The sequence below is a fragment of the Callospermophilus lateralis genome, chromosome 1 (assembly GCF_048772815.1).
Source record: "Callospermophilus lateralis isolate mCalLat2 chromosome 1, mCalLat2.hap1, whole genome shotgun sequence".
NCBI classification, from domain to species: Eukaryota; Metazoa; Chordata; class Mammalia; order Rodentia; family Sciuridae; genus Callospermophilus; species Callospermophilus lateralis.
In genome coordinates, this window is record NC_135305.1 from 80,283,314 (window position 1) to 80,299,972 (window position 16,659).

A 16,659-nucleotide genomic window follows, 5' to 3' on the forward strand; every position below is an offset into this window, starting at 1 on the left:
TAAATAAAACTTCTTCGATAGGCTGGAAACAATGCAGAACTATGTGCAAAGGCATTAACATCAAGTGTGGGCTGGAAAATAGGTGTGGGATGTTTCCTTGGAAATTGCAAAAACTATAAGGGATTTGTTTTCAGAAACCCTTATTGGAAGCTGTGTACCTGTGAGGCTGCTTCTGTGTCAAAGCGATTTAGTCCTGAAGGCAAAAAATGGGATGTTTCTTTCATTATTACTGATATAATTTCAAATAGTATGTGGATTTTAACGGGCAAGATTTCTCAGTGTGTGGAAAGGCAGCACCCAAAGAGCATTATGACACTTCTCAGTTCGGTTGTCCTAAAAACAAACAGTATTTCCTGTTAACGTCATAACTGGCTTTAAAGTCCACTTTCTCCCCGAGTTTTTACTTTCTGAGTGCTTACAAATGAAAAGAACGACTCCGTTTCTCAAACCACAGCTAATGGTCCCCCTTCAGCGCCCTGCTGAAGTCCTCCGTTGTCATCTCTTTCCTCTCATTTCGGACGTCAAGCTCCCCTGAGGACAGAAGGTCTGCGTAGCAGTCAAACTCGGCGCCCAGTGTCGGAATAACGTTCAAGCGTCCCGCTTTCTACAGTGCGTCAGTACCGCTCTTTTCAAGTCCTATTGGCTAAAACCCGCGCCTCTCATCGCACTGGGGGCGGGATAAGAGGGAAAAAGGCGGGCCTTTTCCGGGCGCGAGACGCTGACGTCACAGTAGGGGACCAGTGGCTTTCCGTTGCTTGGCACTCTCTGCTCGCTGACTGGTGTTGACTGAGGACCGCTCCGTCGGCGACGCTGTAGCAATGACCATTTGTCAGTTCTTCCTTCAAGGCCGGTGCCGCTTTGGAGACCGGTGCTGGAACGAACATCCCGGCGCCCGGGGTGCGGGCGGGGGACGGCAACCACCACAGCAGCAGCCCGCAGGTGACGCTCCCCTCAATCCTCCGCCGCCAGCTGAGCCGGGAAAGGCCTGGCGTGGGGGCCCGGGCGGCTGGGACCCGTCGTCCCGCGTGGGTCCCGGTGCTGGGCGTGGCGCCGCGCCGGTCAGGTGACCAGGACGTGCCCGCGTCGCGGCAGCCCCGCCCCCGCCCACCTGGCTTCGAACAGTACTGTTTGATGTTTTCGTCCGCGACTTGGGCAAGTCGGTTTTTGTTGAGCAGATGAGGACCGGGGTTTGTCCCTGGGTGCTAGTGCCAGACAACGAATTTTTACATCAGAAGTATGTATAAAAACTACCTTGTCGGTGAATGTCAGTGGTTGGGAGAATTCAAGTGGGTTGAGCCAGATTCTTCCTTACTGCTGTTTTGTATACTTGTCTTTTCCCCTTGACACCGTGAATCCAATTTTGATGAGCTTTTTTCCCTCCCTTGAGGGCTGGGCAAGCAACTTGAATCAGAATCAGGACTTCATTTGCGGAGGTTGCTAACTCTTGAAGTCGGATAAAACTGTAGACCCATACCACAGAAAAATGCACATGCTCTTAAAATTTGGGGTGAGATTGGGAGGGTGGGATGCCTGGTTCAGAACCCTTTGGGTTATAGGGAAGAGAAGCACTTCTTTCCATTCCAGGTGACTAATTGTCCTTTAAAATTCACATGGACCTGCTCCCTGGGCCTAGGATCTTGTCAAAGCATTTGTCTATAAGGAGAAGAGGAGGTTTTGTTTTCTTAAGATTGGAATTTTGTGCTTTAAAATATCAGGAGTTCCTGTTCCTTTTCACTCCTCTCCTTTAGGGATATTTATCTGATTCTTCTGTCGGTTTCATGTGTGAGCCCTCTTGTAGAAGACAGTCCTTTTATGTCGTCCTTAGTGGATCCAGTGAAATATCCAAACCAAAAATCAGGACTCAAAATCTGATAAACATGAATGTATTTTCCGAGGACAATGGGATATTCAGCAGTTTCTGGAGGCTTGCTTTAAGTGTTGTTATTAGAAAGTAAATGTTGAATGAATAGACCTTGTGGGTGAAAAAATGTGAATAAAATTCAACAGATAGTGTATTTAGCTCTCAGAAACTAATCAATACTTACGGAATTGTAAAGCCCAAAATTGTGAAGATCAAATGCAACATACCAAAAGAGGAAGTGAATTTCTACAGTTGTGTGATTCCCCCAAAGGATTTGGATACCATTAACTCCTATTTCAGGGATCTTGTTCAGCAGTCTTCTCCCTTTTCTCTATGGATTTATCAGCTAATTTAAAGTTGAGGATGAACTTTTATAACGAAATATACCTCCTGTTATTCTGGTTCTTAATATATTTAATGGCACGTTTTAGAATTCTATCAAATAAGATGAATTACCTTGATCTTAGCCCCAGTGATAAGATTAAAGACAAAATAGAGATAGGAGAGAGTCTTGTTAGTTTATTTTGATACTTATGAACTCAATGCACTTTATTCATATGTCAGTTACCCATAAAATATGTCTATAAAAGATAGATATGAAGGTGTTATTTTCCCAGAGGGAAGACTGAGTTGAATAAACATCTATTCAAGGATAGAGCATAGAATTTAATCTTTTATTCTTTGTCCAGTTTATTCATTGCTCTGTTTAATTAATTGTCAGTTTTTTAGCCTTTTCTTCTGTATAAAGCCTAGTGGGGGAGCAAAGAATGATAAAAACACACTTTTTATCCTGAAGGATCTTATGATTTAAGATGTCAAATAGCAATTAGACCATATGTGATTTGTTACTACACCTAACTATGCAAATTGGAAATGAAGAGATTATCATTTGAAAGAAGTGGAAATGTAGTACTTTGTTAAACCTTTGTGTAATTCCTAGACATAATAAAACAAAATATAATGAAGATTTTCAGGATTTAATAGAGAAGTTGATAATAAAATTATTCTTTTATTTTTATATTTGTTTTAGGTAATAATAGGCGTGGATGGAATGCCACCAGTCAGAGATATTCCAGTGTCATCCAGCCATCCAGTTTCTCCAAATCCACACCATGGGGGGGCAGCAGAGATCAAGAAAAGCCATCTTTTGGTTCTTTTGATTCTGAAGCTTCAACTAGCAGGAACAGGGGCTTTGGATTTTCTGAGAACCCATTTGCTTCACCTAACTCTGATGAGCAGACAGATGAAAAGAAACTTCTGTAAGTGAAAGCCTTAAGGGAAATCACTTCCCATTTGCTTATTTTTTTTCCAAAGCACCTGTAGGGTTTGTTGTGTTTTTTTTGTTTGTTTTTTTTTTTTTTGTTTGTTTGTTTTTTTAAAAGAAGGTAATCTGTTACTAAATCAAAGTAATCAAAAACAAAACAAAAATCTTTCATGATCCTATCATTCAGAGCTAACCATTAATTTGTTTTATAACATTCTGTGCTTTATTTTACTGAAAAATATATTTCCATAGCATACCTAAGATTAGTCCTGCATAAGGTCATTGTAAATTAAGAGTGTTTTACAAAGTATTTCAGAACAACTTGTAATTTTGAAAGTCACTGATAGCATCACTTATTCTTGTTTCTAAAACTTTTACTTCAGTTAACCCTGTTCAGACTGACTTCATTCATTTTGTGTAGTATATTCATGACATTTCTTAAGAACATATATAGTAAAATTATGACTGGTGCTGAAATAGTGTTTGGCTGTCTATAACATTTCCTTAGCTCCTGGCTCCTAAGACAAAATTTCTGTATAATGGTTAATCTTTTATTTCCCATAACTAAATTAGAATCAGTGGTAAATATTTTGAGCCATATAAATTATACAGTTGTTTTGCAGTGCTAGGGATTAAACAGAAGGCCTCGTACATTGCTAAGTAAATATCAGGGTTTTGTTTTGTTTTGTTTTTTAAGTAAAAAAAACAACAAAACTCTCTTATATTTGTTGTAATCCTAAATTTATAACAGTTATTCTCCATGATATCTATCATTTTATTAATTGTTGCATTCTGGGAGGGGAGAATCTTTGAATCAGTTAAGTGGTAATTTCTAATGTTCCCAGCTAAGTGATCAATGATGTTTATGATAATAAACAGAGATTAAAGTTAGTATTGTGTATTTTAGTATATTTTTGTTCTTTAAAAAAATGTGTAGCATTTATAATGTATAATTAAGTATATTGGCTAATGATTTACTAATTGGAAAACAAAATTATTAATTTATCTGTATTTTTTATAATCACAAAATATAATTTGTATTTCTATCAGCTTGTGCTTTAAAGAAAATTCTTCAGGAAATAACTGGAAAAATCTAAATTATGTATTTTACAACAATTTAAAATTTCAATTATTGAAAATCACAAGCAATAAATTTTAACAAATAGTTGAAAAAATCCTTTACTTTTTTTTCCCCCCAGGGAAGGAATTGTGAAAGATATGGAAGTTTGGAAATCATCAGGACAGTGGATGTTTTCAGTTTATTCACCAGTGAAAAAGAAACCTAATATTTCAGGTAACTGAGACATTGTATTTATGTGTTTTTGTGTTTTATTTGTTTCATTGTTGTTTGGGTTTTTGTTTGGTTGGTTTTTTGCAGTGCTGGGGAATGAACCCAGGGCCTCATACATGCTAGGCAAGCGCTCTACCACTCATTTACACCCTTTAGCCTGGAAACTCTATGTGTGTGTGTTGTTTTTGTTTGTTTATTTGTTTTAGTACTGGGGATTGAACTCGGGTATTCAACCACTCAGTTGCTTAGCGCCTCACCATTGCTGAGGCTGGCTTTGAACTCATAATCCTCCTGCCTCGGCCTCCTGAACTGCTGGGATTACCGGCATGCACCACCTCACCCAGCTCAAATTTGTGTTTTTAAAATACACTCTAAAACTTATTTTCTAGTTGAGCATTATGATACATTCCTGTACTCCAGAAACTCAAGAGACTGAGGCAGGAGGATGGCAAATTTAAGGCCAGTCGAGGCAACTTAGTGAGACTCTATCTCAAAATTTTAAAAAAAGGGCTGGCTCGGGATATGTAGCTCAGGGAGAAGTACTCCTGGGTTCTATACCCATTACTGCAAATAATAAATAAATAAAGCTTACTTTATAAAACAAAGATCATGCTAAATGAATTCATGACAAACAGCTGCTTATAGGAGAGTTGGACATTGTCTAAAGTATCCAAGTATTCTAAATTAATAATTTATAGAGATTGCAATTGGAGGATGTAGTTCCTTTAAGATACATAATTCCTATGAGAAACATAGTCATATTGGGACCCACAACAATTCCAATACCATAAACCTACAAAAAGACTTTGCTTTCTTGATTCCCATATGCAAAATCCCAGAACCTCCTTGCTGCCTACAGTGAATAATAGTCACAAGTCACACATTCTACCTGCCATTAAGGCCTTTGCTGCCTGGCTTTGTTCTTTATTCTCACTTTTCTAAGAATACTTATTTTTCATAAAGCATGGTGAGATCTTATTCCGGAGATAGTATTTGAAGATTTGGAGCCTTACCCAGACTACTACAAGGCTAGCATTTCTTTTAAATTACCCATTTTCCATTTTCTTTTGTCCACAATCCCTAAGCGCTTTCTGGCTTAAAACCTAGACCACCAGGTTTTCCCAAAGGTCCTGGGCCTTTGCCTGATGAGGAAGCAGATACTTAGCAGATAGGAGACCTTAGAATCAGTGCCCCAGAATTATGAGATCTTCCTTCATTCTTTCAGTCTGCCTCCTCTTTCTCTGTGAGAATTGGTATCACAGCACTACTTATTTATTCTCTTATTATTCATTTAGCAAATATTGGATTTCTTTTATGCCAGGCCCTATTCTAGGGTAGATGATATATAGCGATAAGTAAAGCAAATAAGTTATGAAATTTTATATATATATAAAATCAGGGATTGAACCCAAGGGCACTTAGCCATTGAGCCACATCCCCAGCCCTTTTTATTTTTTAATTTTGAGACGGGTCTCACTAGGTTGCTTGCAGCCTCGCTAAGTTACTGAGGCTGACTACAAACCTGCAATCCTCCTCCCTCTGCCTCCTGAGCCACTGGAATTATAGGCATGTGCTACCACACCCATCATGAAACTTATGTTCTTGAGAAAGTGTTTTAGTCAGCTTTTGTATCACTGTGACTATAATATCTGACAGTAACACTTGGAGGAAGAAACATTTATTTGGGGCTCATGGTTTCAAAGATTTCAGTCTATAGATGGCCAACTCAGTTGCTCTGGGCCCAAGATGAAGCAGCATATCATGGGGTGGGTTGTGTTGGAGGGAAGCTGCTCTCCTCCTGGCGACCAAAAAGCAGGGGATAATGGAGCCAGAAGATGAAGAGCCCTTCCAGGGCACGCCCTCAGTGACCCGTCTCTAGCTATGCTCCACCTGCCTACAGTTACTACCCAGTCATCAGTTCATCCAAAATAGGATGCACTGATTAGATAAAATAATTATTTTATCTGTGAATATTCCTACATTAACAGGAGCTTTTGGGGATACCTCATATTCATATAACAGGAAAGAATACAAGAAGGAATGCAAATAAGTAGCAGAATTTAAGATAGTGAATATAGTCTGTAAAGAAAATAATAAAATCAAGCCTTTAATCAGACTAAATATTAATACTTGTACATTAAGTCTTAATCAGTTCAGAATTAAACCTAGTGCCTAATGCCCTAAAAGCAGTGGTTCTCAAAATGAGGCATATGGATCCTTGAATAGAGTTCCCATATAAAATGTAAGACATACAGTTGAATTTAAGTTTCAGATAAACAATAATATTTTTATACATGTATAATATGTATTTGTTATATATCATTTATACATATCATATTTATATGTGTATACATATACAATATACAATATAACAATATAATATATGGGACATACTCATACTAAAAAAGTATTTGTTAAATCAGGCAACCTATCCTATAGACCCCTTTATAGGCTGTGTAAGTGCAAAATATTTCATAATAATACTAAGAGATTAATTGGCATTTTCACTGTGTTGACATTTGTACTGTTGGTGCAAACTGATGAGTAAAACCAATACACTTATATTTTAGCATCCATCAAGACAGAGATGACAAACTACTAGTTGACTATAGTAATCACAATAAAGAAAGTTTTTAAATGCCATTTAAATTTAAGAATGTCCTTAATAAAGAGGTAAAAACTACTCATTTTATTACTTCTTAATACTTGAGTACACTTCAAATATTCTGCATGACAAAATGGGAAACACATAAAATGCTTCTGCCCCGCTCTCAAATGTGATATTTATCTTGAGGGGAGGACATTTGTGTGATCAAGTTGTGAGATGAGATAGTCACTTTTTTCAGACAGTTTTTACTGGAAAGAATGACAGCTGTGGTTATTCAGACATATGTATTTGGCAAATATATCCGAAAATATTGATTCAAGTGAATAAATGCAGTAAGCCTGTAACTTCAAAGAAAACAACTGGCAGTTTCATCAGTGATAAAATTCAACTTTTTATGCAAAAATTAGAATTATAGAAAACTCTTCTGTCACCTCAGTAATGGCTTGTTAGTACTCAGAATACTTCTGGTAAAATGGATGGCAGCATTAACAAATGTGATTTTTTAAAATATTATATAATGATATGTACCAATATTTGAACATAACTCATTGTACCAGTACTTTCCAAATAACTAATGTGTAATGTTAAAAAAAAATTATGTATGACTAAAAATCTTTTCTAAAAACAAGATAAACCAGTGGATTTTTAATATGATAGTCCAAAAAACTCATTAAGACAGAGTCCCCATCACAACTATCTTTTAAGAAACAACCACTTGGGGCTGGGGCTGTAGCTCAGTGGCAGAGCACTTGCCTATCATATGTGAGGCACTGGGTTCGAGTCTTAGCATAACATAAAAAAGTAAATAAACGTGTGCTGTCCATCTACAACTACAAAAAAAAAAATTAAAGAACAACAACACACACACACACACACAAAAAAACAGCCATTTGCCAAGTTTTGGTGTCAAGTCAAAAATATTCACAATTATCTGAAAAAGCCATTCAAGTCTTCCTTTTCCGGTAACAAATCTATGTGAATATTTTTTTCATATACTTCAACCATATTAAGACCATAATCACCAGCAACAGAATGAAGTAGAAGCATATTTAAGAATCTCTGAAGCCAAACATTAAAGAGATTTGCAAACAAAACAGTGCTATTCGTTTCACTAATTTTCTTTGATGGAAAATAAATGTATGTGATACAAGATTAATTATTTTTAAATGAATTAATATTTCTAAATTTCTCAGTTTTTATTTCAAATGTGGTATATTTATATATATATATATATACACACACACACACACACACACACACACACACAAGAGCTTTCTGGTATCCTTAATGATTTTTAAGAATATAAATGGGTCCTGAGACCAAAAAATTGGAGTTCTGCTGTCCTTAGGCATCCAGTAAAAATAATGAACTAGCTAAGTGTATTGTCACATTCTTGTTATCACAGAAACTTTGGGAAACTGAGGCAGGAGGATCATTAAGTTTGAGTACAGCCTGGGCAACTTAACTGACCCTGACTCAAAATAAAAAGGTCTGGACAAATGTATGAAATGTCAAGATTATTGTACTGTCATGTGTAACTAATAAAAAAAATAAATAAAATTTTTAAAAAATAAAAAGGGCTGGAGATATAGCTCAGTGATAAAGTACTCCTGGGATTAATCTGCAGTACTGCAAAAGGGAAGGAAGGAACTTTTTCTATGTTTCTAGAATAATACTCTTTTTGTACCACCATTGAAAAACTAAGAAAATAGTTACTAAGATCATTTCTGTGTTCTGTGGTTCACACTGGTTGAGCATGGCTGGAAAGAATAGCAGGGAGAGTGTTCCTTTAGATAGAGTGGCTATCCATTCTTACCAGTGCAATATTGGGGCTGAGCCCTGAATGAAGAAAAGGTACCCATTATAGGAAGATTGGGGGAAAACATTCCTGGCAATGCAGAGACAGGAGTGGAAACAAGATTGGCACACTAAATGAGGCCCGAATCATGGGAGAATAAACAAGGGAAAGAGTAACAAACATAAAACCAAGTAGCCAAGGTCAGGTGATAGACAGCCATGAAGATCTTTAAGCAGAAGAAAGGTATGGTCTAATTGAAAAAGCTCACTCAGGCTACTATATGAAAAATATGGTTTGTTGGGAGTGGGGACAGAAGTAGAGGCAGAGAAGCAAATTAGGAGATAATTGCAGCTGAAGAGTAGAGTTATTAGCAGTAGAGATAAAATTCAAGTTCTGTTTTGGAGCCTCAACTGGCAGGTTGTTGAATATTAGATATGGGTAGAGAGAGAAATCCAATGATTTCTAGGTTTTTTTGGCCTGGGTAGATGATGTTAGAGTTAATGATATCTGGAATTTTCTGTAGAAAACATCCTGAACATTTTTCCTTTCTTAATAAGTTTTCCCAATTATTAAAGTTACAGCTATTGGTGTAGAAAACTTGGGAAGTACAAAAATATGTAAATAAAATCATCTGAAGTCACAAAAGGTAACAACTGAAACATTTTACTATATTTTCTTCAAAACATATACATATGCAAACATATATTTCATGTGTGTGATTTAGGATCATAATTATCTAGTCTTGTACTATACTTTTTTTTTTTTTTGTCTTTGTTCTGTGTTTTGAGCCCAGACTCTTGCACAGCAAGTGCCCCTCCCTGAGCTTAAGTATTCCTAAGTTTTTGTTTTGTCTCTACTACTAGAAACACTGGAATGAACATCCTTATACAAACATTTTTGTTTACATATAAAACTGTTTCCTGAAGATTTTAAATCCTAGATATATGTATTACATGTCAGAGGTTGTGAACATTATTAAAGCTTGTGATGATTATTGAGAATTTTACCCCCAGAAAAGTTATTCCATTTTAATTCCCTTAACAGCATTTTGGGAGAATATTCACATCCTAAATAACAGTAAATATCTTCTATTTTTAATTTTTGCCAGTTCTATAAGTAAACTATTTTATCTCTAGTTTAACATGTAGTTTAAAATTTAACTTTATTTATTTACTGGCTATTTGAATTTTTTGTGAGTTACTTGTTCTTTCTTTGCCCATATTAACTTTTCTTATTGATTTATAAGATCTACTTACACATTAAGGATGTTAGCTCTTCTCCTGTCATATATGTTGCAATATCATTTTCTTATTTATCATTTGCCTTTTAGTTTTATTTATTGTAGACTAACAAAATTTTTTTAGACTAAAGTTTGAATGTATATATAGTCAGATCTTTGTTTTCTTTCCACTCATATTTAGAAAATTTCTCTCCTCTCAAAAGGTCAAATAACTATATTTTATTCTAATTTTATACTTTACTAAGCATTAAATAGAACATAAACTGAATTCTTTTCCTTATGATTATGAAAATTTTCTGATAATTGACTTTTAACATTTTCTTGTCTAGTACCTCTAGCTTTACTATTAAAATTATTGATATTTATTTTAAATATTCAAATTGATTCCTCACTTCAGGTTTTACAGACATTTCACCAGAGGAGTTGAGGCTTGAATACCATAACTTCTTAACCAGCAATAACTTACAGAGTTATGTAAGTCTGTTTCCTATTCATCTACCTCAATAATAAATTGGTGTCAATTACTGTTTTCAGTGTCTGTAGTGGCTTGCTTGTGTTTTGGAGACCAGTTTTTTTATAGGAAAGCCTCCCCCCGCCCCCCCCCCCCCCCCCGTCCTAAATTTTTTTCTTTGAAATTGGTTGGTTATCTAAAATGATAATAGTATATTTGAAAACAGTAATTAAGAATATTATGATTTTTATTATAAGTCACCCAGCATTCATTCTCAGAAATCAGACCTTTTCATCAATTGACAATACATTGGTTAAGCATCTATTAGGTGTAGATACCATGATGAATGTTAGAAGAACAAAGTTAAGAAGCCACTATTAAGTTGGGTCAATAGAATAGACTGAGTTGGGAACCTGAAGGAAAATGGTATGTTTTTCTATTGTTGACAGTTATGATCATGCATTTCAACTAGTACATTTATTCACCTCATCTCCAAATATAACTAACTCTGAGTTACCAGGTACTTGTGATTAATCAAGTAACACAAGGAGTTGGAGATCAGGGAGGGGCAACTATAGTTTGAATATCTTTGGCAAATAGGAGCAAGTCGATGCAGATTTTGTAAGTTAGGCACCATAAAACTTTTGTGAAGTTGTTATTGAAGAAATTGATTTAAACACTTGAGTTACTACGTTTCTGTCTTCTCTCCTCAGCTAAATTCCATCCAACAGTTAATAAGTCAGTGGAGTAATAGGATAAATGAACTGAAAAGTCTAACTTCCTCAACGAAAGTAGCTTTGGTGAGTATTTCTTTAGAAAAATATCTTAATCACTTTTTTGTAGAGGATATTTCACTTTGGATTTGGAAAGCAAAACAAAATGTCAAGAATTATGATACACATTCTTAAGATGATATTTAGAGTCAGGGTGCTGGAATTGTTTTTTCTATGTTTCTCAGAAAAGCAGGGATAATTATGCTTTTTTTAAAAAAAACTAATTTTAGGTAGTTTTTGATAGTACTAGTTTTGAAAATTGGGAAATATTACATAAATTTAAGTATTTAAGGTTATCTGTTTTAAAAGAAATTACATTGGAAATGATATAAATGCACATTCAGACTAATGTATACTTCTGGGACTAAAGGAACTTGATCATAGATAGGTTCCTTGTAGGCAGAAATGCCTTTAGAACATATGTACCCACTTTTCTCCAAAGGTACATGGTCCTGACTGGACTTTCAGTTGCAAGCTAATTTCTTGGATCTTTCCGTTATAATGACATTTGAATTTTAGTGGGACTTTTAATAAGTATTCTGTCTGTGAGAATGAACCACCATCACTGTTGATGAGAAGTGATGGAGAAAAAGATACTTGAGTCCAAGGAACTGCAGAACTTCTCTGAGGGTGGGGAGTTTTCCTTTCTTTGCTAACTTCCTAGGGCTCCTTCATAGTTGATTTGGTTACAGTCCATTCTTAACTGGCTTAATAGTTTTTCATTTCTTTTTCACATGAGTAGTAGAGACCAAAAAAGGAAAAAAGTACATACTGTATGATTTGTTCTTATGAAATAAAAAAGACACATCTCTTCTATAGTGACAAGCAGATGAGTGGTTGTCTGGAACCAGGAGTTAGGAAGGGTTGACTGAGAAGGGAAAAAGGGGACTTTTAGGGGTAACAGTAATGTTCTGAATTTTGATTATAGAAGCGGTTATAAGATTGTCAGAACTCATGGGAAATATTTACATAAAATGAGTACATTTTATTTTATGTAAATTAGTCCTCAATAAAGTTAAATTTTTAAAAATGCTATTGAGACTTCCAAATGAGAGAAATTATATTTGCTTACTTTGATTAGGAACATCTTGGAAGGAGTCTGAAAAGTTTCTTGAAAAGGAAATTAAGAAATTATTATTTAGCAGTTAAAACTGTGCATGGTAGCACACACCTGTAATCCTAGCAACTCAGGGGGCTAAGACAGGAAGAATGTATGTTCAAGGCCAGCCTGGGCAACTTATTGAGACCCTGTCTGAAAATAAAATTTTAGAAAGACCTGGGGATGTAGCTCAGTAGTAGAGCAGCTGTGATTTTAATCCCCAGTTCTACAAAAGAAAAAGAGAAGAGAAAAGGGAAAAAAGATGTCAGTGGAGTTGAAAGAGCATAAAATATTTTTAGGGAATAGGAAATGTTCAGTGGATTTTAGTAGTAAGCTTTTAATAATATAATTGTGGATTCAGTTCAAGCATTAGAGTAGACTGAATATACTCTAAAGGTTGTTTGTATCTACATTTATATTTCTTAATAAATGTAGAATCCAATCTTATAGAGAGTAAAATGTATTATTAAACATTATTTTCTGATTGGCATATGTGCGCATTGCTGATATCTAGAAAGTAATTTAAAAGCATATAATTTTTTAAATCATAATTTCTCAGCCAGAGACAGTCACTTAACTTTTTGGGGTTTTGTTGTTGTTGTTGTTTTGAGTGTGCTGGAAATTGAACCCAGAGCCTTGCACTTCCTAGGCAAATGCTCAACCATTTAGCTAAATTCCCAGCCCCTATTATTGATTTATTAAAGTACTTTTTTTCTATGCATATTTGTATTTTTTAGTTTATAGTATACTTTATACAATATTACATCTTACCCTTTTGAACATCCCTTTATGGGCATTTTACATGTTAAACATTTAACTTCACACTTTTAAATATACATTTCAGAAATTTAATTTGACTATTAAGTGTATAGAAAAGGTAATTGAGAATTATTCATCAAGCACTTTATGTTTGCATACTCTTTTTAAGCTCTCTGATGATGGAGTAAATCAAGCAGCACCTACATTTGGATTTGGAAGTAGGCCAGCAGGAACATTTGGATCACCAGGTAAGTGATGAAGTAATGCTGGACTTCACTCAATCAGAAAAGTAGAATTTTGTAGGTTTCAAATGAAAAAGCCTGAATTATCATTTTAAATCACCCTTTCCAGATAGAGGAAAACTTCAAAGAGAGATTTTGGTTTTTTCACATTCCAGAATTTGTGATCATAATTGTATTTTGCTTTGTATTCACAGTTATGCATTCTTAACCTGGAACCAAAAGTTGGTGCATTCTGCTTCTTGCAAGTCATCTCTGCTAATAAATTATAAGAAGCAAGGATAACTAATTAGGGAAAATATTTTATTTGGGTGGTTTCTGTAAACAAGGGACTATAATTCTTGTGCATTATTTTTCATCTTTGCTGTTTCTTTAAGCAGTCTAATGTGCCATGAAATTATTTTAAGTTTTTTTTTCTATGAGAATTGTTTTTAAAGTGTTAATTGTAGATATATTTCAAAATATTACTGATTTTTAAGTCTGAATACTGACCTGACAAACAAGTATTTAAACTCCACTCTGGATGGTAGGGTGGTTATCAATGAAAGTTGTATGACTTATATTTCTGTGCCATCAAATATAGGTAACAAAATCAGTTGGGCGATTCTGCTATTTGAATTTCAACTATTGGCCGCTTTGGCCCTAAATAAAAGGGCTACTTTAAGTTGATTATTTTATTAATACATCCTAATTTCTAAAAGTTTGGTTGAATATTTTTCTTAAGTAATTGTTTATAAAATAAAAACTGGAAGTTTTTTAAAATAAATAAATCACCCTTGCCAATTCTGCCACCTACCATGATGGAGCCTCAGAGATCTTGGCTCATCAAGCATTTGTAAAAGAGTCCAGAATGGGCATGTTCTTTGAAAGACACTACAGCTTAGGCTTTAGTTCATTTTAGGAATGTTTCTCAAGAGTTTCACAGGAATACATATCTATGGTAGCAGTACCTTTGAGAACATTTTTGTCACTGCATAGCTGTCAAGTGACAATTCAGGTAAGACAGAGTGACACACCAAAAGTGGAAAGGCCACTGCCTGTTCCCTGAGATTTCTCTAGGGTGAAGGTAAATCACAGTAGCAAAAATATCGGGAAAATAGGGTTCAGTGCATTTGTCCTAACCTCTCATTTTCACTTTTTTCTTTTTCTGTTTTTGGTAGGTTTTCCAGTGAATAATAGCAGCAGTGATAATGCTCAGAATTTTAGTTTTAAAACAACCCCTGGATTTGTCACTGCCTCTTCTGGAAGCCCTTCAGTGTTCGGGAGTCCTCTAACATTTGGAGCTGTACCCTCTGCCAGTTCAGCCACCACTACTTCCACTCCAGCTTTTGGATTTGGAAAGCCTGAAATTACATCTGCTGTTTCATTTTCATTTAAAAGTCCTTCAGCTTCCAGTTTTGGATCACCTGGATTTTCAGGATTTCCAGCTTCCTTGGCAGCGGGCCCTGTTGGAGCTCCAGTGGCCTCAGCCTTTGGAAACACCAGTTCTATGCCTGGTTTTGGTAGTCCCAGCTCACATTCTTACACTGCCTTTTCCAAGCCATCTAATGACATCTTTGATAGCAACATATCCACCTCTCTCCCATTCTCAAATGTCATCATTACCACAGATAATGTGTTATTCACACCCAAGGATCAATTAACAGTAGAAGAACTAGAACAATTTCAGTCTAAGAAATTTATCCTGGGAAAAATTCCATTAAAGCCACCACCTGTGGAGCTTCTAAATATTTAAAAGGGCAATTTTAAATACAGAAAAGAACAGCTTTTAAATAAGAGGTTTTTGTTTCTGTTTTTGCAGTGCTGGATTTGAACCTGGGGCCTGTGTGTACTAAGCAAGCACTTTCCACTGTGCCATACTCCCAGCCTTATAATGGCTTTTGAACTTGTCTTGAGTGGTTCACATAAAAGAGCATACATACACACACACACACACACACACACACACACCACACATTTTTGAGGAATGTAAGCTTCAGTAATACTTTAGGGATTTTAAAGTTTGACATTTTTTTCTTAAGCCTAAGTGAAACATATCCAAAATTATAAATAAGTAAATACACAACAAGCAAGGGAATTTGGCCAGTGGTGGGGGCGTGATTATGAACTGAAAAAAATATTGTACTGAATAATCTCATTCTATCTCACTTTACTGTCTCTTACCCTTTAAAGTTGTGCGTGTATGTGTTGCGTGTATGTGTGCCTGGGGACCAAACCCAGGGCCTGTTCGTACTAGGCTAGACCTCTTATCTGTTCATCCCTCCCTAGGCTTCCAGTTCCTTTTCTCTTACCCTCAGTGGGGTAAGAGAAAAGAGTTCAGAAACAAGACTAGGATGTTCCAGCTGGATGATTGACATGGCTGCTTTCTTTACTCCAAGCTCCATTCTTTCAATTTTGCCTTTCTACTTTTATCTCCTTTAACAAAGGGATAATTGAAAATCTTCAAAAAGTGAGGGAATCTTTTTAAGAAGAATGCTTTAAAGTATGAGAAAAATAATGTCTTTTTCTTTCCCTTCAAATATTAAATTATTACAGAAGAAACTCAAAAGGGCCAAAACTTCTTTAATACTCATGAAGGGCAAATTAAAATAACGAAATGCCACATCATGTTCATCCACCTGATAAAAAATGAAAATCTGACAATAACAAATATTGGTGAAGGTGTGATATTGTAGAAATTCATGCTATTGATGGAAGTGTAGATTGTTGCAAATACTTAAAAAAGAGCAGTCTGGCAGCATCTAATAACGTTGAAGGTGCACAACCTCTACAGCTTAGCAGTTCCACTTCTATGCAAGACCTTCCTCCTCAAAGTGTGGCCCTAGGGCTAGCAACATCAACACCACCTGGGAAATTAATACATATATGCAAAAAGCCAGGTCTCACCCCAAACTCAATGAATCAGAAACTGCACTTTCGAAAAGACTCATCAAGTGATTTGTATACACATGGATGTATGAGAAGTTTGTGTACATAAACAAGGACATGTATAAAAATGTACATAATATTGTTTATAGCAGCATATGAAATGAAAGAAACAAGAAGTCCCTTCACAGAATAGCAGATAAACTGGTATGATGGTGGGCTGCATCTGCACAGTGACAAGTACAAACAACCAAAATGAGGCAGATGAGAATTATATGTGTGATGTAGTATTTAAAATTGCAAGTTATATTGCTTATGGATACAACATAGGAATAGAAACATGGGAATAATAGGCTCCAAATTCAAAATAGTATTTACCTTGGTTGGAGTAAGAAAATGAATGGGATCCAA

The 16,659-nt window shown here is 35.6% G+C and overlaps 1 protein-coding gene across 1 annotated transcript; it reads left to right on the forward strand.

The window, feature by feature from the left end:
- Window positions 1–746: 746 nt before the first annotated feature.
- Window positions 747–15,159, forward strand: Nup42 (nucleoporin 42). Its single transcript, XM_076863373.1, has 7 exons — window positions 747–939; window positions 2,892–3,120; window positions 4,325–4,419; window positions 10,460–10,536; window positions 11,227–11,313; window positions 13,314–13,392; window positions 14,544–15,159. The coding sequence occupies exons 1-7, from the start codon at window positions 819–821 to the stop codon at window positions 15,116–15,118; spliced, it is 1,263 nt and encodes a 420-aa protein (XP_076719488.1). The 5' UTR covers window positions 747–818; the 3' UTR covers window positions 15,119–15,159.
- The last annotated feature ends 1,500 nt before the right edge of the window (window positions 15,160–16,659 follow it).